Consider the following 21,610-nt stretch of genomic DNA (forward strand, 5'->3'; position numbering starts at 1 on the left):
AAGTTATTGGCACACGGCGTGGCATAGCAGAGGGAGCGTTAGGGCTCCAGATCGTGGTTAGTGACATCATCAGTGTTCCAATTCTTGGCCCTTACTGTCATGGTTTTCCTGACTCTCCTGCTATTCTCTATTCTCATTTTCTCCCTCATTTTTCATTTCTTCAGCCCAGTGTGTGGAATGAGCTCTGGATGTACATTGTGTTTCTCTTATTCCGCTGTTCTTGGTTCCCTTTCCAGCCCCACCTATGCTTCACCTGTGGTTTTGTTCACATTACTCAATCCTACTTACACCCAATTTTTCATTTGGCAAAATAGTTTTCAGGAGCTATAGCATCCTCTGATTAATTTATTAAAGAGTGCAGAAAGCTAACAATTCTGCTATTAAAATAATCCTGACATAACAACTCTCTGACCTCAGTCATATCTAATAAATGTGCTGAGGAAGGTGTGCAGGGTATTTTTTTACTATTCATTTATTTGGCTCTGAGGTGCTAGACGAAGCATGCAGGATCCTCTTTGCATCTTGTGGGATCTCTCCTGCGGCATGCAGACTCTCTAGTTGCCGAGCATGGGCTTCATTTCTTCGTGGCATGTGGATCTTAGTTCCCCAACCAGGGACTGAACTCGAGTCCCCTACAAATCAAAGTGGATTCTTAACCACCAGACCACCCAGGAAGTCCCTAATTTACTATTTTTAGAAGTAAACATTCTCTGAAACAGAATGTGTTGTGATGGTGTTTAAAAAAGCCAAGAACATTAGAAAACTCTACTAGAAAATAAAGTCCTAGGGAAGAGAGGGAAGCTGAATTCGCTTTGAGATTGGTACATAAGACGTTTCACTTGTTCAGTGAGCTTCAAGGAGCTCCCATCTTCTGTTTAGCAACCAGGGAAGGCACTAAGCCATCCTTAGGGCGGAGCCTCTGGAGACTGGCAGTGTTGCATCTGGAAGAGTCTCTGGCTGGCAGTGACTCAGTTGAAAAAGTTTAGGTAGACTGAAAATGGCCTTTGATCTCTGCTTCCTGTGATGAAAGAAATGTGGAATATGCACTAGTTGGCAAGGAATTAGGAGAAAAGAAAATGGGTTTCTTGAGACAATGGCAGTCTAGTTTTGTCTTTTTTTTTTTTTTTAAGTGACTGGATATAACTATTGGAATTCAATGACTATTTGGGGAAAGACTTGTAATAGATTGCCATTAGTATTCCACTGTACCTGCATATGCTATGTTTTATTTATCCATCCTGTTGATGGATATTTCGGCTGTTACTTCCTTTTAGCTGTTGTGAATAATGCTGTAATAAACACTGATGTACAAATGTCTATTCAAGTCCCTGCTTTCTGTTCCTTTGGGTATACACCTTGAAGTGGAATTGCTGGGTCTCATGCTTATTTTATATTTCCTTTTTTTAAACAACTGTCAGACTGCTTCCCACAGCAGCTGTAGAAATTTCTCTTTTAATGTTCTGATAATTGTGTTACAATATAATTGGTTTTTACATAATCCTATGCATTTTCTATAATCTATGCATTTACATGATCCTATGCGTTTAGAGATGTTGTTCTAAGAATGGAGACTGCAAAAGGGCTTCCGTGGCCCAAAAATGTCCAGAACCTCTGCACATTGCCTTCTCTTTCATCTAAGGCAAAATAATTTAAATCTGTAAAATCCTGTCAGGTGTTTGGTCTCAGGAACTAAAATGTATAGTCATTACAAAAATAATGATGTTGCATTATCTTAGAAGTACAGTACAAGTGGGCTATACTAATAACATTTTAAAAATGCTTTCAGAGCCAAGTTTTCCTGATTGGTAACATAATAAGCATCTTTACCAATAAACATATTCTGAGAAAACAAAACATGCAATTCAATGAATAAGTAGAAGTTCAGGCCTTTAAATATACCAGAACCTAAGGGCCAGTTAGGTGAATACACTTTGAGAAGTGAGACAGTTCCTAAAATGTGGTTGATTTAATCATCTATTTAATCATTGATTTAATCATTTAATCATCTATTTAATCATTCTACTGGAGTTCTCAAAAGAGAGGATGAAATGGTTGGATGGCATGTGACTCAAGGGACATTAGTTTGAACAAACTCTGGGAGATAGTGGAGGACAGGAAAGACTGGCATACTGCAGTCCATGGGTCACAGAGAGTTGGACACAACTTAGTGAATGAACAACAAAAAAAGTGAAAAATACAGTGTTTCAACAATTTGCATCTCTTGTGTAGAGCTGTAGTCAGTGTAAAACATCATGAAGCACGTTCATTCACAATGTGCAACCAACACCCTGTAACCATTACATAGTATCTTACTCTGCCATCGCTATGGGCTTCCTCTAACTTCTGTTTTAAATGAGAAAACTTCTTTAACCACTTAATTTCACTGCCCAGGATTCAGAATATGATTATCATCAAGTGTAGAAAGAGACACACAGCTCGAATTTTAGAATAGGCATGGTCCTGTTCTGACTTGACTGTAGCATCATTCATCCAATTAACAAATATTTATTGAGTGCCTGTCCTACTCCAGACACATGGGATATGACAGGAAATAAGAAAAGACAGTTTCCTCTGCTTTCAAGGAACTTGCAGTTTAACTGGGGATAAGTTAAAAGGCTGTGGAAATGCTATATTATTGAATAAGAGTGAGCTTGGACTGTTTATAATAACCTAGACATGGGAAAAAACCCACATGCCCATCAACAAATGATTGGTTTAACAAGATGTGATGTGTGTGTGTATGAGAGAGAGAGTGTGTTTGTATAGGAATATTACTCATTATACATAAACACACATACATTATATGTGTGTGTGTGTGTGTGTGTGTGTGTGTGTGTCTGTGTCTATGTCTGTGTCTGTGTCTGTGTGTATTTATATATATATCAGTCCTGAATATTCATTGGAAGGACTGATGCTGAAGCTGAAACTCCAATACTTTGGCCACCTCATGCAAAGAGTTGACTCACTGGAAAAGACCCTGATGCTGGGAGGGATTGGGGATAGGAAGAGAAGGGGACGACAGAGGATGAGATGGCTGGTTGGCATCACCGACTCGATGGGCATAAGTTTGAGTAAACTCCAGGAGTTGGTGATGGACAGGGAGGCCTGGAGTGCTGCGATTCATGGGGTCACAAAGATTCTGACATGACTGAGTGACTGAACTGAACTGAACTGAACTGATACATATACATATATATATATAGTGATCTTTTTTTCTTAAGAGACTTCAAAGCTTCAACAATACTTGTTGCAAGTGATTGATGTTGTTGTTTAGTTACTAAGTCATGTCCGACTCTTTGCAACCCCATGGACTGCAGCACGCCAGGCTTTCCTGTCCATCACCAGCTCCTGGAGCTTGCTCAAATTCATGTCCATCGAGTCAGTGATGACATCCAACCTTCTCATCCTGCTCCTTGGAAGAAAAGCTATGACCAACCTAGACAGCATATTTAAAAGCAGAGACATTACTTTGCTCAGAAAAGTCCATCTAGTCAAAGCTATGGTTTTTCCAGTAGTCATGTATGGATGTGAGAGTTGGACTATAAAGTTAAGCACCAAAGAATTGATGCTTTTGAACTGTGGTGTTGGAGAAGACTCTTGAGAGTCCCTTGGACTGCAAGGAGATCCAACCAGTCAATCCTCAAGGAAATCAGTCCTGAATATTCATTGGAAGGACTGATGCTGAAGCTGAAACTCCAATACTTTGGCCACCTGATGCAAAGAACAAACTCATTGAAAAAGACCCTGATGCTGGGAAAGGTTGACGGCAGGAGGAAATGGGGATGACAGAGGATGAGCCACGAGGGAAGCCCTTTATTGGTCTTTAATAAAAGTTGTGTCCATGAGCAAGAGGGTGTGGGAAGACTCAGTAAATTTGGCACAAATCCAGCAAGCAGAATTTTACTTTTCTTTGAATACAAGTGCTTATATTTCCTGATAGCTCAGTTGGTAAAGAAGCTGCCTGCAATGCAGGAGGCCCTGTTCGATTCCTGGGTCAGGAAGATCTGCTGGAGAAGGGATAGGCTACCGACTCCAGTATTCTGGTCTGGAGAATTCCATGGACTGTATAGTCCATGGGTTTGCAAAGAGTTGGACACGACTGAGTGACTTTCACTTTCACATGTCATGAAGTGAAATGAAGTGAAGTCGCTCAGCTGTGTCTGACTCTTTGTGACCCCATGGACTGTAGCCTACCAGGATCCTCAGTCCATGGGATTTTCCAGGCAAGAATACTGGAGTGGGTTGCCATTTCCTTCTGAAGCAGAGTACAAAATTCATAGGGAATTTTTAAAAGTATCTCTGAGACTTCAAAACTCACAGCCTGTAGCTATGCCCCAGGTCCTTCTCCCTTCCCCTCCTCAGAACTGGTTCACTTTCTTATGCCCCAAGAGTTATTCTGGTTTTGAGAAACCCTGATGGAATGAATCTATTTTCTTCAGGTAGTTAAAACTTCAAAGACTTCAAAATAATTTAAATGTTATTTACTGAATGGAGTCCTGTAGAACTAGTTGTTAAAAGGAGTTTGCATTAAAGGAAAAAAAAAATCCTGTGTTTAAGTTTATTTAAGAAATAATGGGTTTATCAAATAGGTGTTTGTTTGTTTTTTTTTTTAATTTAAAACTCCTCAGATGGTGGAGAGAGTTCTCTTAGCTCTTGATCAAAATGAAAGTCTAGAACCACCTGGTATGATCTTTAAACTGTGACCACTGTCAGTGGCCCACAAACCTGTAGATATTTTGCCAAAATTACCACTTTGCCTTTTGGGGGGGTGAGGATTAACATTATGTAAGTTTTGTGTGTGCAATATTATGTTTCTGCTTCTGTATACACTACAGGGTGCTCACCACTAAAAGCTTATTTTCCATCCATCACCATATAGTTGATCCCCTTTACCTGTTTCACCCTCACCTGCCATCCCACTCCAGTCACTCCTATGGTAATCACTGCTCTGTTCTCTGTATTTATATCTTTGCTGTTGTTTGGTTTGTTCATTTTTTTAAGAATTTATTTTCTTATATTTCACATATGAATGAAATCATATAGTATTTGTAATCTTCTCTTTTTCTTTTTTTTTTTTTTTTTGGTTGCACTGTGTGGCATGTGGGATTTAGTTCCTGACCAGCGATCACACCCCTACCCCTCGTAGTAGAAGCACTGAGTATTAGCCATCGGACCACCAGGAAAGTCCTCGTCCTTGTTGTTGCTCAGTCACTAAGTCGTGTCTGACTCTCTGCAACCCCGTGGACCGCAGCACGCCAGGCTTCCCTGTCCTTCACCATCTCCTGGAGCTTGCTCAGACTCATGTCCACTGAGTCAGTGATGCCACCCAACCATCTCATCCACTGCATCACTCGCTTCTCCTCTTGCCCTCAATCTTTCCCAGCATCAGGGTCTTTTCCAATGAGTCAGCTCATCACATCAGGTGGCCAGAGTACTGGAGCTTCAGCTTCAGCATCAGCCCTTCCAATGAATATTCAGGATTGATTTCCTTTAGGTTGACTGATTAGATCCCCTTGCAGTCCAAGGGAATACTAAGAGTCTTCTCCAACACCACAGTTCAAAGGCATCCATTCTTCAGCCCTCAGCCTTTTTTGTTGTCCCACTCTCACATCCATACATGACTACTGGAAAAACCATAACTTTGACTAGATGGACCTTTGTGGGCAAAGTATTGTCTCTCCTTTTTAATACGCTGTCTAGATTTGTCATAACTTTTCTTCCAAGGAGCAAGCATCTTTTAATTTCATGGCAGTCACTATCTGCAGTGATTTTGGAGCATATGAAAATAAAGTCTGTCACTGTTTCCATTTTTCCCCCATCTATTTGCCATGAAGTGATGGAACCAGATTCCAGCTCCTTTTCCCAGTTTTTTTTTTATTAATTAGATTGTTTCTCTTACTCTTGTTAAGTTGTATGAGTTTTTAAATATATTTTGGATATTAACACCTTATCAGATAGATGATTTGCAAATCTCTTCTCCCATTAAGTTTTTTTTTAATTTATTGATAATTTGCTCTACAGAAGCTTTTTAGTTTAAGATGTAGTTCCATTTGTTTGTTTTTGCTTTTGTTCCCCTGCCTGAGGAGACATCCAGAAAGACAGAAACAAACATACTGCCTATGTTTCCTTTCGGAGTTTTATGCTTTCAGGTCTTACATTCAAGTCTTTAATCTTTTTGAGTTGAATTCTGTGTATGGTATGAGACAGTGGTCTAGTTTCACTTTTTTACGTGTGGCTGTCCAATCTTCCCAACACCCTTTATTGAAGAGACTATCCTTTCTCCATTGCATGTTCTTTTCCCTTTTGTTGTAAATTAATTGTCCAGGTACATCTGGATTTATTTTAGGGCTGTCAGTTCTGGTCCATTTGTCTGTGTGTCTGTTTTGTTTTTCTTGTTTTTTTTTTTTTTTGGCCAAATACCATGCTGCTTTGATTACCATAGCTTTCTAATATAATGTAAATATATAACATTGTGAAACCTCTTTGTTCTTTTTTCTCAGGATTGTTTTGGCTCAGGGTCTTCTGTGGTTCCATGTAAATTAGGGTGGGTTTTTTTTTTTTTTTTTTTGGTTCTATTTCTGTGAATAATGTCATTGAGATGTTGATGGAGCTTATGTTGAATCTGTAGATTGCTGTGGGTAATGTAGATTGCTCTAGCCATTTTAACAATGTCAGTTCTTCCATTCATTCTTACAAGCACAGAATATCTTCCCATTTCTTTGTGTCATCTTCAGTTTCTTTCAACAGTGTCTTGCAGTTTCCAGTGTACAGGCCTTTCACCTTCTTGGTTAAATTTATTCCTAGGTATTTTCTTCTTTCTTCTTTTTTGCCATTGTAAATGGGGTTGTTTTCTGAGTTTACACCCTTGCTCTTCATTTCAAAAATTAAGTTGACTGGAACAGTTAATTAGAAATCATCCAAATGTTAATTTTGGTGCACTGAGAAGAGATTCATGAAAAAGTACTCTCTATATGTAAAACCCTCCAACTTTACGAAGCTCTGAACACAGTTTAGTTTGTCTGCAATGTTTCTCTTCTGTCAACTTGTCACATGTGACAGAGTTGGACTTGGTAATGCCCTTTCCTCTCACTGTTTCACCTGGGCTATTTTCTGATAAAATTGCTTCATGCTGGCAAACACATTTTCTTTGATTCATTAAGCATGAAGGGGTGATATTTTTCTACATAATTTCATCTTTCTTGCTTTAAATTGATTTTCCTTTGTAGCTTTGATTTTTCTCTCCCATGAATTCATTTGTTAGGAAAAAGAGTCCCAAGTAGGGGATTGCTGGTGTGTGAATGATAGGGTTATCTGGAGGGGATCTGTGACATTTCTACAGAGACTGAAGGTCCTAGCCACAGCCTCACAGTTCTAGGACTCACTGACCTGAAAGAACCACCTGATGTGGGAGTGAAGAGAACAGCTCTACTACGACCATTGCCACCAGCCATTTGCTCCTTGTATTCTCTCTTTAATTCCAACCCAGTTCCTGACCTGGCCCAACGTACTCTGCACAGTTTATTGCAAAGTAGCATGGCATAATGGAAAAAACACAGGTTTGGAAAAACTGTTTCACAAGTTACCATTGGGCAAGTTCAGGATGGATGAGTCTTCCTTTTCTTTAAGGAGGAATTCCAAATGTCAAGGAAAATGAGGCCAGTCCAGATTAGTGGTTGGCACTACCTTAGTCATAGTTGTTTAGGAAGAACATGGTATATACATCACATGCCAAAATCTATAAGCCACATTTGATGGGAAGCAAGTAAAGCTAGAAGACTGGAAAGAATTGGGTTCACTCTGATTATCTCTTCCTTTTACATCTACCAACAATCATTTTATTATTTTTCCATTGCACTCCAAGTTGCTAATGTTAATTTGTAGACAAAAATGTGTCATACTAAATATATTTAAACCAGTAGTCCTCCTAAGGATATTAGCGCACTGCTAGCCATTGTTTAGCTTGTATAAAAATTCCTACTGTATGTACCACCTACTGAAAAGAGCTTTTTTAAAAAATTTTTGATGTTTCAATCATTCTGGCAAGCAAAAGAGGAGGGTCCCTACTTCCAGAATTACTTAATAGACATACATTATCCTTGTGACAATATTTGTTTGTCTAATTAAATTACCTGGAAAGTTTTATAGAAACTGAAGTCTGTTCCCAGCCCTCCAAATACACTAATTTGTCTGAAGTAAATCCTACACATCAATGTTTGTTAGCAACTCCATAGGCAAATGTGATGTGTAGTCAAGTTGGAAACTGTGGTAGGCAAAATTTTGAAATAACCCAAGTGTGCACTTCCTATATAACTTTTCTCCCTTGAGTGTAGGTGGGATCCATTTGTTTCTTGAAGTGTGTGTGTGTGTGTGTGTGCACTCATGTACTCAGTCACTCAGTTGTGTCTGACTCTTTGCGACCCCGTGGACTGCAGCCCGCCAGGCTCCTCTGTCCAAGGAATTCTCCAGGCAAGAATACTGGAATGGGTTTCCATTTCCCCCTCCAGGGGATCTTCCTGATCCAGGGATCAACCCCATGTATCCTGGATCTCCTGCATTGACAGACAGATTCTTTACCACTGAGCCACCTGGGAAGCCTATATATTTATATATATGTGTGTGTATGTATATATACATATATATGAAATCTCCACCTTACTAGCACATGCTGGAGAGATTCTCCATTGGCCTTGAAAAAACAAACTGCCATGTTACAAGTAAGCTACCTGCTAAAAGATCCATATGACAGGGGACTTTTGGAGGCCTCTAGGAAGTAAGAGCAGCCTCCAACCAATAAACAGTAAGAAGCTGGGACTCTCAGTCCTACAGCCAGAAGAAGATGAATTCTGCCAGGAACTAGAGAGAGCTTGGAAGCAGATTCTTCCTAGTCAGGAATTTGGATGAGAATGCAGTACTGCTGCTAACATTCTGATTGCTATTTTGTGAGACCCTGAGCAGAGGACTCATCGAAGCCTAGTCTGGACTCCTGAACCACAGAAGCTATGAGATAATGAATATGTGTTTGATTCAACTCCTTAGTTTGTGGCAATTTTTACATGGCAGTAGAGGGCCAACTGGGCTTCCCTGGTGGCTCAGACGGTAAAGAATCTGCCTGCAGTGCAGGCGATGTGGGCTCGATCCCTGGTTGGGAAGATGCCCTGGAGAAGGGAATGGCTACCCACTCCAGTATTCTTGCCTGGGAAACCCCACAGACAGTGGAGCTTGTGTCCACGGGGTCGCAAAGAGTCGGACATGACCGAGTGACTAACACACATAGAGAGCCAACCATGTGATTACAAGGCTGGAACCTTCAGAACCACCCTCCTAACTTCCACAGAAGGGAGAGTGACTGGATCCATCAGCAATGGTCAGTGACTGGGCCATCCGTGCCTGTGGAATGAAGCTTCCATAAAGCCCTAAGGACAGGGTTTGAAGAGTTTCCAGGTTGGTGAACACAGAGATTCGGGGAGAATGGCACATCCAGAGATCATGAGCTCCTGCCCTTTCTCATATACGTTGCCCACACATCTCTTCCATCTGATTGTCCTGGGTCACCTTCTCTTGTTACAAACTGATGATCTAGGAAAATGTTTCTCTGAGTTCTGCGGGCCTCTCCATCAAGTTAATTGAAGACGAGGAAGGGGTTCATCGGGACCATCAATCTGTAGTCACTGATCAGATGCAGAGGTGACAACAGTGACTAACTTCTAAAGATGGCATAGGTGGGGAGGGGGTGCAGTGTTGTAGGACTGAGTCCTTAACCTGAGTGCTCTGGTGCTATTTCCAGGTAGACAGTGTCAGAACTGGGCCTCCCAGGTAGGGCGAGTGGCCAAGAACCCACCTGCCAGTGCAGGAGACGTAAGAGACACGGGATCGATCCTAGGTCAAGAAGATCCCCTGGAGGAAGGCACGGCCGCCTGCTCCAGTATCCTCACCTGGAGAATCCCATGGACAGAGGAGCCCGTCGGGCTCGAGTCCACAGGGTCGCAAAGAGTCAGGCACGGCTGAAGTGACTTAGCACACAGCCCAGCAGTTATCAGAGCTGTGTTAAACGGTTGGACACCCAGCTAGCGTCGAAGAACTGTTGGATGGTGTTGGGAGGAACACACACTGGAGTTGGTGTCAGAATCATAACAAGCATGGTCTTTGCCTCAGTCTATCCACCTCACAAGATCCAAGATCCAAAGGGACTGAGGGGCTGAATGGGCTTTTTTTCTATATTCCATTTCATCTGCCAGCTTCATTTTCTATTGTTCATCATGGCTTTTAGAACTCTCATGTTTTACTATTTTCTCTTCAAGGCAGATAAAAGCACTTTTGAATGAATTGCTTAATTATTTTTAAAATCGTGTCTTTACGTAACACCAGGAAAAAAAAAGAATAAACAAGGAAGAAATTGGCAACAGTTAAAATTAAGCACAAAATGGTGAGATGCTATGCACAGCTGTAGACTTACACAGAAATATAAAACATGGAAAAAATGTAAATTGTTTGTTTCTCAGAGACTGAAAAAAGTGTAGCTCCAAGAATTGGCTCATTGAAATGAAAATATTAATACTATTAAATTAAAATACAGTTTCATTCGGCCCTCAATTGATTCTTCTGTATAAAAGCAAATGTATGCTGTCTTTACCTCCCTGGTTCCCCTCATCCTCCAAGAGGTACAAAGAGAAACTGCTTTCTCACGGGTCAGAATACTTTCTGATATTCTCCTTGAGCGCGCATAGTTCTAATTATGTAGAAACTAGATCTTTTGTAGGGTCTGACCAACTTGTTAATAAAGAAACAGATTTATAGCATCTTATTTGACCACTTTACTAACCAGTAACCCCTGAAATGAAAGCCAAATTACCCTCTGGCGGCAAATGAATTCCAAGCCCTTTCCCACCCCCCAGAGCATCCAGTTCTGTGCTACTGTGTGCCTCCACATCCCCATCAAGGGCGATGGGATTGTTCGCCCATCGTCACTGAGTATTTGAGAACTGAAATGTTGGTCTCTTGTCAGGTACTTCCACCCATCCTCTGAGCGCCCATTGAATGCATTGGAAATCAAAGGTCTATGTCTTGCTTGATTCATGTAAGCCAAATGCTTAAAGAGATGTAGCAAAGCAGTAACTACAGAAGCCGTCTACTCGGTGAGCATTTACTATTGGGTCGTGGAGTCTGTGACGATTTAGAGTAAAACAAGTGACAGTTCTGAACAGGGAAATGGGATGTTTTTTAAACCCCTCAAGGCTCCGTTGTTTCTCCAGTCCAGGTTTACCAGTGTGGACTTACCTTATTAGTGCTTCTGGCAAAAACCAGAGAGCATTATCTCCTGTTTAATAGTGAGTAACAGGAAAGCATACAAATATTAGTAAAAGAAGTGTTCAGACCACTGCAGGAATCAAAACAACAGCACAACAGTGAGCACTGAGGTCACTGACTTGCCAAGAAAGGAAATGAAGAGGTTCAGAGAGGTTCACTGAGAAGAGATGACGGGGCCCATGTACCCCAGAATGAGGCAGCTCATTGTGATGGTGCTATTTAAGGACGGGGCACAGGAGCCGGTGCAATGATTCCATAGCACGGATATCATAGATGAAACAAATACCATTGTTCAACAACCAGAAAGACTCTTCAGTTGGGTCTGGTGAGGGTCTAGCATACCAAACTCATCAGTGGTCTTCAGCTGCTGGGAGGTTTAAGTTCATAGTCATTTATTTTTTCTGGCTGGCTAGAAAAAACTGTGAGTGGTACAGTATCTAATTCTGATATTTCTTAGGCAAGAGCTGCTGCAACTGGGAAATTCTTCTGCAGGCCCTTCTCCTGGTTTTCATCTCTGACAAAACCAAGTGACTACAGGATAGGAAAATCATCAAATTTTCAAGTCTACAACACTATTCTGATGGGATGCTGGTGGTTTAATTGCTAAGTTGTGGCTGACTCTTGCAACTGCATAGACTGTAGCCCACAAGGCTCTTCTGTCCATGGGATTCTCCAGGCAAGAATACTACAGTTGGCAGTCATTTCCTTCTCCAGGGATTCTGATGGGGGGTAGGGGCTAAATTCATGCAATATAATTGTCTTTATCAGCATAGCTCCAGATTTCCTTTATTGTAGATTCATTAGTTCTATTAATGGATGGAATAGTGACTGCGCTATAGCATTTGTGACTTTGTTAGCAATTGACCTGACCAATGAAACTATGAGCCATGCCATGTAGGACCACCCAAGACAGAGGAGTCATGGTGTAGAGGTCTGACAAAACATAGTCCACTGGAGACGGCAATGGCAAACCACTTCAGTATTCTTGCCTTGAGAATCCCATGAACAGCATGAAAAGGCAAAAAGATAAGACATTGAAAGATGAACTCCCCAGGTCGGTTGGTGCCCCATATGCTACTGGAGAAGAGTGGAGAAATAACTCCAGAAAGAATGAAGACATGGAGCCAAACCAAAAACAACGCCCAGTCGTGATTGTGACTGGTGATGGAAGTAAAGTCTGATGCTGTAAAAAACAATATTGCATAGGAACTTGGAATGTTAGATCCAAGAATCAAGGTAAATTGGAAGTAATCAAACAGGAAATAGCAAGAGTAAACATCAACATTTTAAGAATCAGTGAACTAAAATGGACCGGAATGGGCAAATTTAATTCAGATGACCATTATATCTAATGCTATGGACAAGAATCCCTTGGAAGAAATGGAGCAGCCATCATAGTCAGCAGAAGAGTTCGAAATGCACTACTTGGATGCAACCTCAGAAATGACAGAATGATCTCTGTTTGTTTCCAAGGCAAATCATTCAATATCACAGTAATTGAAGCCTATGCCCAAACCATTAATGCCAAAGGAGCTGAAATTGAACGGTTCTATGAAGACCTACAAGACCTTCTACAACTAACACCCAAAAAAGATGTCCTTTTCATTATAGGGAACTGGAATGCAAAAGTAGGAAGTCAAGAGATACGTGGAGTAACAGGTAAATTTGGCCTTGGAGTACAAAACAAAACAGAACAAAGGCTAACAGAGTTTTGCCAAGAGAACACACTGGTCAGAGCAAACACCCTCTTCCAACAACACAAGAGAAGACTCTACACATGGACATCACCAGATGGTCAATACCAAAATCAGATTGATTATATTCTTTGCAGCTGAAGATGGAGAAGCTCTATACAGTCAGCAAAAACAAAACCAGGAGCTGACTCTGGCTCAGATCATGAACTCCTTATTGCCAAATTCAGACTTAAATTGAATAAAGTAGGGAAAACCACTAGACCATTCAGGTATGACCTAAATCAAATCCCTTATAATTAAACAGTGGAAGTGACATATAGATTCAAGAGATTAGATCAGATAGACTGCCTGAATAACTATAGATGGAAGTTTATGACATCATACAGGAAGCAGTAATCAAGACCATCCCCAAGAAAAAGAAAGGCACAAAGGCAAAATGATTGTCGTAGGAGGCCTTACAAATAGCTGAGAGAAGAAAAGTGAAAAGCAAAGGAGAAAAGGAAAGATATAACCATTTGAACACAGAAATCCAAAGAATAGCAAGGAGAGATAAGAAAGCCTTCCTCAGTGATCAATGCAAAGAGATGGAGGATAACGATAGAATGGGAAAGACTAGAGATCTCGTCAAGGAAATTAGTGATACCAAGGGAACATTTCATGCAAACATGAGCACAAAAAAGGACAGAAATGGTATGGACCTAACAACAGAAGCAAAAGATATTAAGAAGAGGTGGCAAGAATACACAGAAGAGCTATACAAAAAATGATCTTAATGACCCAGATAACCATGATGGTGTGATCACTCACCTAGAGTCAGATATCCTGGAAAGTGAAGGCAAGTAGACCTTAGGAAACATCACTATGAACAAAGCTAGTAGATGATGGAATTCCAGCTGAACTATTTCAAATCCTAAAAGATGATGCTGTGAAAGTGCTGCACTTAATATGCCAGCAAATTTGGAAAATTCAGCAGTGCCCACAGGACTGGAAAAGGTCAGTTTTCATTCCAATCCCAAAGAAAGGCAATGTCAAGGAATGCTCAAACTCCTGCACAATTGCACTCATCTCACATGCTAATAAATTAATGCTCAAAATTCTCCAAGTTAGGCTTCAACAGTACATGAACTGAGAACTTGCAGATGTTCCAGATGGATTTAGAAAAGGCAGAGGAACCAGAGATCAAATTGCCAACATCCATTGTATCATAGGAAAATCAAGAGAATTCCAGAAAAACATCAATTTCTGCTTTATTGACTACACCAAAGCCTTTGACTGTGTGAAAGTGAAAGTTTAGTCACTCAGTCATGTCCAACTCTTTTCCACACCATGGACCATATTCTATCAGGCTCCTCATTCCACAGGATTTTCCAGGCAAGAGTACTGGAGTGAATTGCCATTTCCTTCTCCAGAGGATCTTCCTGACCCAGGGATTGAACCCAGGTCTCCCACATTGTAGGCAAACACTTTACCGTCTGAGCCACCAGGGAAGTCCTGGTGGGGAAGACTGTGTGGATCACAATGAACTGTGGAAAATTCTTCAAGAGATGGGAATACCAGACCACCTTACTTGCCTCCTGAGAAATCTGTATACAGGTCAAGAAGCAACAGTTAGAGCCGGACATGGAACAATGGACTGGTTCCAAATTGGGAAAGAAGTACATCAAGGCTGTATATTGTCACCCTGTTTATTTAATGTATATGCAGAGTATATCATGCAAAATGCCAGGCTGGATGAAGCACAAGTCAGAATCAAGATTTCTGGGAGAAATATCAATAACCTCAGATACGCAGGTGACACCACCCTTGTGGCAGAAAGCAAAAAAGAACTAAAAAGCCTCTTGAAAGTGAAAGAGGAAAGTGAAAAGCTGGCTTAACATTCAACATTCAAAAAACTAAGATCATGGCATCTGGTCCCATCACTTCATGGAAAATAGGGAAACAATGGAAACAGTGACAGACTTTATTTTGGGGGGGCTCCAAAATCACTGCAAAAGGTGACTGCAGCCATGAAATTAAAAGATGCTTGCTCCTTGAAAGAAAAGTTATGACAAATTAGACAGCATATTAAAAAGCAGAGACAAGGGCTTTGATTGATTGCCGGGTGTGCTCCGTTCTTCTCTTTCTGCTACTAGAATGATGGCTCTATCTGTCTTCCTTCTCTAATCCCGCCCTTTCAGCTACTGGCTCTGGATGGGGATCGGTAACCCAGAAAGGGCCGGCAAAAGCTCTGACGTGTTTAGAGGATCGGAAGTAGTCAAATGTCTCTGAACACCGTAAAGTGCAGCTGGCTGTTTCCCTTTCCAGATCAAGACAGCAGCTCCGACTGTCAGTGCCGGCCTTCCTCCTGTAAGGGGATCTGCCGGACCCTTGTTAATTCAGTTTTTCTTCCCCATTCCGGGCCCTTCCCTATCGTCGCCCCCTTCACCTTGGATCATGTTCAAGAAATTTTATGAAAAAAAAAATGTCCAATTGCATCCAGTTGAAAACCTCAATTATAAAGGGTATTAAGAATCAATTGATAGAACAATTTCCAGGTATTGAACCATGGCTTAATCAAATCATGCCTAAGAAAGATCCTATCAAAATAGTGCGATGCCATGAACATATAGAAATCCTTACAGTAAATGGAGAGTTACTATTTTTTAGACAAAGAGAAGGGCCTTATTATCCAACCCTAAGATTACTTCACAAATATCCTTTTATCCTGCCACATCAGCAGGTTGACAAAGGAGCCATCAAATTTGTACTCAGTGGAGCAAATATGTGTCCAGGCTTAACTTCTCCTGGAGCTAAACTTTACCCTGCTGCAGTAGATACGATTGTTGCAATCATGGCAGAAGGAAAACAGCATGCTCTGTGTGTAGGAGTCATGAAGATGTCTGCAGAAGATATTGAGAATGTCAACAAAGGAATTGGCATTGAAAATATCCATTATTAAATGATGGGCTGTGGCATATGAAGACATATAAATGAGCCTCAGAAGAAATGCACTTGGGCTAAAAATGGATATTGTGCTGTATCTGTGTTTGTGTCTATGTGTGACAGCATGAATACAATACCTCTGTGGTTATGCTGAATAAATTCAACAGATGCTAAAATTTAAAAAAAAAAATAAAAATAAAAAGCAGAGACAATACTTTGCCCACAAAGGTCCATCTAGTCAAAGCTATGGTTTTTCCAGTAGTCATATATGGATGTGAGAGTTGGACAACAAAAAAGGCTGAGCGCTGAAGAATTGATGCTTTTCAACTGTGGTGTTGGAGAAGACTCTTGAGAGTCCCCTGGACTGCAAGGCGATCAATCCAGTCAATCCTAATGGAAATCAGTCCTGAATATTTTCAGTCCTGAATATTCACTGGAAGGACTGATGCTGAAGCTGAAGTTCCAATACTTTGGCCACCTGCTGTGAAGAACTGACTCACTGGAAAAGACCCTGATGTTGGGAAAGATTGAAGGTGGGAGGAGAAGGGTACAACAGAGGGTGAGATGGTTAGATGGCATCACCAATTTGATAGACATGAATCTGAGCAAGCTCCGGGAGTTGGTGATGGACAGGGAAGCCTGGTGTCCATAGGGTGGCAAAGAGTTGAACATGACTGAGTGATTGAACTGAACTGACCTAACCTGACCATAACAATAATGAGGAACAGGAATAGCAGCTGTGTAATTCATCTGGATAGAATACTCCCAATTAACTTCCTGATGTGCCAAGTCCAAGCCATGAATGTAGATGTCATGGATTGGTTTTGTCAACTTAAAAAAAAAAATAATAATCACAATCTAAAAGTTGAGAATCATGTTTTATTCAGTGGACAAAACTGGCCGCTTAAGTCTAACACGTAGCCTTTCATATACCTCTAAGGGACTGCACCAAAGAAGTAAGGGAGGAGCCAGGGTATATATAAAGAAGTTTTTGCAGCGAAGACCAAATTGTCAGAACATCAAAGAGTACTTTTAATTAAAAAAACCAGGCATCTCAAGCTAAAGAATTTAGTGCTTTTCCATGCATGGGAAGATGCAAGAGTCTGGGCTTACTGAAATTATTCCTTTGATATGCACCTCAGCTACGTGAGGCAAGTATCCTCTGCCTTCTCATCCAGACTCTCCTCAGGGTACATCACTGAGGGTGTCTGCAGTGTGATGAACTGATGGCTGCAACAGCCTTTATTCACTAATATGGCAGACAACATTTTTTCATTGATAATTCGCTCGATTTGAACAACCAATTGGTTTGTTCTTAAATTTTAAATTTTATGCAAATTCCCCTCAACTGGTCCTGAAACATTCATCCAGAAGCAACAGAAGCTATTAACCAGCATGGAAGCAGAGCCTTGATTCGCCAGTAAATTGTATGGAGCAATTCTGTTGCCTGGTACATTATAGCAAGAGTATGGAGGCGCCTTGGTCACTCCTGGACTGCAAATAGGGTTCCATTTGACAGGCAAGGTGAGAGATTGGTGTGTACACAGCTTTCTAACTCAACTACTCAAAGCCAAGGAAGAAAGCCCCATTCCAAGTGTCGAATGTCGAACTCTTCCAGGAAGGGTTAAAGTAAAATGAGTAAATTGTGATCAGCATGAATTATTGGTACCTCAAGGCAATGGGAAATTTAAATCTTGTGAAAAGGCTTATTAACATTTCCAGGCTGACATTCCTTATTTCTGGGTTGGCATGAATATACAACTGACCTTTGAACAACATTGGTTTGAATTACGCAGTTCCACTTGTATTGATTACACTCAACTTCCATAAAGCTATCATTTTGCTGCTTCTTTGTTATCAATGCATGAACTGTTATACCTGTAAATAAATGTGAACTTCTTTTTCACATTATCTTTTTATTTTCGTATCTGATGTTAAAAATACATATAACATCTACAGTGTTTTGTATAAGATAATATTGATGTAGATCCCAACAGATGATTCATCTTGTAAATGGATGACAAACTTGTGATATTGAGACTTCCTGGTGGTCCAGCAGTTAAGACGCCATACTCCCAGTGCAGTGGGCCTGTATTTGATCCCTAGTCAGGGAACTAGATTCCACATGCCCTCAGATTTTACATGTCTCAACTAAAGATCCCTCATGCCACAACTAAGACCTGGTGCAGCCAAAGAAATAAATAATTTTAAAAAATTTTAACTTATGATATTGATATAGTACAGTATATAAATGTACTTTCTCTTCCTTACGATTTTCTCAGTAACATTTTTTCTTTATTTTATTGTAAGAATACAGTATATAATACATATAACATATAAAAGGTGTGTTGATTGACTATGTTATTGATAAGGCTTTCAGTCAACAGTGTAGGCTTAGTCAATCAGCTGCATCTGACTCTTTGCAACCCCATGGACTGTAGCCCACCAGACTCGTCTCTCTGTGGAATTGTCAAGGCAAGAATACTGGAGTGGGTAGCCATCCCCTTCTCCAGGGATCGAACCTGGGTCTGCAGATTCTTTACCATCTGAGCCACCAGGGAAGTCCTCAGTCAACAATAGGCTATTAATGATTATATTTTGAGGGAGTCAAAAGTTTTACATGGGTTTTTGACTGAACAAGGGTCAGCACTCCTAACCTCCGTATCAGGGGTCAACTGTATTTAATTTTACAAAGAAAAATAAACAAGAGTCTATACAGCCATGTATGGTGTCAGGAGAAAGGCAGAGGTTTCCAGAAAACTGAAGTGCTGATCAGAAGGTTGCCTGAGGGACAAGATGAGCAGAGGATCATAGGATGTGAAACATGGGGTGACTAGAGAGAATCTAATTACCATGAGGAGTTGATAGCTGTTTGAAACCCGGTGCCGTCTCTGGGTAGACAGTGTCAGAACTGAGTTGGACTTTTGCACACCTTGGTGTTTTGTGGAAAGTCCTCCCACACATGTGTTACAATTGCAGCCAGGAACCTAACTGAACTATCCTTATTAAGATCATAAGCCCCAGAATTTAAGTTTATAAAAAACCAACCCTTAGCTCCAGAAAATACACTGGGACACATCCCACACAACAGTTGAAATAAACTTGTTAATGCGTCACTTTCACAACTCAAGTTTTCCTCTGTAGGATCTTTGAAGGGATATTAGATGTATTTTATATATATTAGGTGTATTTTATATAAAAACACTCAAGCCTTTGTGTTATATTTTTAATCTTTCATAGTATTTTCAAGCCATACTAAATGTTCAATGGTTTTAGAAATATAGATTTCTTTTTCTTTCCACCCATTATGTTTTCTTTTATGATTGATCTGGGTTTAAAGCATCTTGATAGCTCGCGGCTAACTGAGTAGCATTAAAGTGTTTTCTCTCTCTCATTGGGGAAGGGCAAGAATTCTCCCTACAGAGAGTTTCTGCTACAAAGCCTATATGCTAAATACTTCTGACTGGATTAAAATAAGCAAATAGAACAAGAAGACAGAATCTGAACATGTAAATATGATGAAAATTAACTAGGGCAAGACATGTCGGGAGGCGCTTGCATCTAGAAAAGTTCCAGAAAAGTGTAATGTATCAGAAAAAAAGAGCTGGAAGAGAATATTGTGGTGACTGTATTAGTCAGGGTTCTACAGAGAAACAGAACGGTAAGAGGGGTGTGTGTGTGACAGAGACATAGGTTTATTGACTCACATAGCTGTAGGACTGGTGAATCTGACATTTCCAGCAGGCAAGAAACTCCGGCAGGCTTTCTGTGTTGCAGTCTTGAAGCAGAATTGCTTCTTTTTTTCTTTTTTAATTTATTTATTTATTTTAATCGGAGGCTGATTACTTTACAATATTGTATTGGTTTTGCCATACATTGACATGAATCCGCCATAGGTGTACATGTGTCCCCCATCCTGAACCCCCTTCCCACCTCCCTCCCCATCCCATCCCTCAGGGTCATCCCAGTGCACCAGCCCCAAGCATCCTGTCTCATGCATCGAACATGGACTGGTGATCTATTTCACATATGATAATATATAGGTTTCAATGCTGTTCTCTCAAATCATCCCACCCTCACCTTCTCCTGCAGAGTCCAAAAGACTGTTCTATACATCTGTATCTCTTTTGCTGTCTCACATATAGGGTCATTGTTACCGTCTTTCTAAGTTCCATACATATGCATTAGTATACTGTATTGGTGTTTTTCTTTCTGACTTACTTCATTCTGTAAAATAGGCTCCCATATATGCTGTCTACAAGAGACCCACCTCAAAACAAGGGACACATACAGAATGAAAGTGAAGGAATGGAAAAAGATATTTCATGCAAATGGAGACCAAAAGAAAGCAGGATTAGCAATACTCATATAAGATAAAATAGACTTTGAAATAAAGGCTGTGAAAAGAGACAAAGAAGGACACTATATAATGATCAAAGGATCAATCCAATAAGAAGATATAACAATTATAAATATATATGCACCCAACACAGGGTGTGGTGGCAATATGTAAGGCAAATGCTAACAAGTATGAAAAGGGAACTTAACAGTAACACAATAATAGTGGGAGACGTTAATACTCCACTCACACCTATGGATAGATCAACTAAACAGAAAATTAGCAAAGAAACACAAACTTTAAATGATACAATGGACCAGTTAGACCTAATTGATATCTATAGGACATTTCACCCCAAAACAATGAATTTCACCTTTTTCTCAAGTGCACATGGAAACTTCTCTGGATAGATCACATCCTGGGCCATAAATCTAGTTTTGGTAAAATTTAAAAAAAACGAAATCATTCCAAACATCTTTTCTGACCACAATGCAGTAAGATTAGATGTCAACTACAGGTCCATTTTCATTCCAATCCCTAAGAAAGGCAATCCCAAAGAATGCTCAAATTACTGCACAGTTGCACTCATCTCACATGCTAGTAAAGTAATGCTCAAAATTCTCCAAGCCAGGCTTCAGCAATACGTGAACTGAGAACTTCCAGATGTTCAAGCTGGTTTTAGAAAAGGCAGAGGAACCAGAGATCAAATTGCCAATATCCACTGGATCATCAAAAAAGCAAGAGAGTTCCAGAAAAACATCTATTTCTGCTTTATTGACTATGCCAAAGCCTTTGACTGTGTGGATCACAATAAACTGTGGAAAATTCTGATCACAATAAACTGTGGAAAATTCTGAAGGAGATGGGAATACCAGACCACCTGACCTGCCTCTTGAGAAACCTGTATGCAGGTCAGGAAGCAACAGTTAGAACTGGACGTGAAACACCAGACTGGTTCCAAATAGGAAAAGGAGTACATCAAGACTGTATACTGACACCCTGCTTATGTAATGTATATGCAGAGTACATCATGAGAAACGCTGGGCTGGAAGAAGCACAAGCTGGTCTCAAGATTGCCGGGAGAAATATCAATAACCTCAGATATGCAGATGACACCACCCTTATGGCAGAAAGTGAAGAGGAACTAAAAAAGCCTCTTGAGAAAAGTGAAAGAGGAGAGTGAAAGTTGGCTTAAAGTTCAACATTCAGAAAACTAAGATCATGGCATCTGGTCCCATCACTCATGGGAAATCAGATGGGGATGAGAGTGAACAGTGTCAGGACTTTATTTTTTTTTGACTTCCAAATCACTGCAGATGGTGATTGAGACCATGAAATTAAAAAAGACACT

At 40.4% G+C, this 21,610-nt stretch overlaps 2 protein-coding genes across 2 annotated transcripts in view; both read left to right on the forward strand.

The window, feature by feature from the left end:
- The window catches only part of FREM3 (FRAS1 related extracellular matrix 3), a 96,853-nt gene that overhangs the window by 21,332 nt on the left and 53,911 nt on the right, over positions 1-21,610 (forward strand). The gene's annotated exons all lie outside the window — the stretch shown is intronic.
- LOC122454250 (malignant T-cell-amplified sequence 1-like) lies at positions 15,312-16,025 on the forward strand. Its single transcript, XM_043488625.1, has one exon. It carries the CDS (start codon positions 15,448-15,450, stop codon positions 15,934-15,936), a length of 489 nt encoding a protein of 162 aa, XP_043344560.1. The 5' UTR covers positions 15,312-15,447; the 3' UTR covers positions 15,937-16,025.

Source organism: Cervus canadensis, chromosome 1, assembly GCF_019320065.1.
Source record: "Cervus canadensis isolate Bull #8, Minnesota chromosome 1, ASM1932006v1, whole genome shotgun sequence".
NCBI lineage: Eukaryota > Metazoa > Chordata > Mammalia > Artiodactyla > Cervidae > Cervus > Cervus canadensis.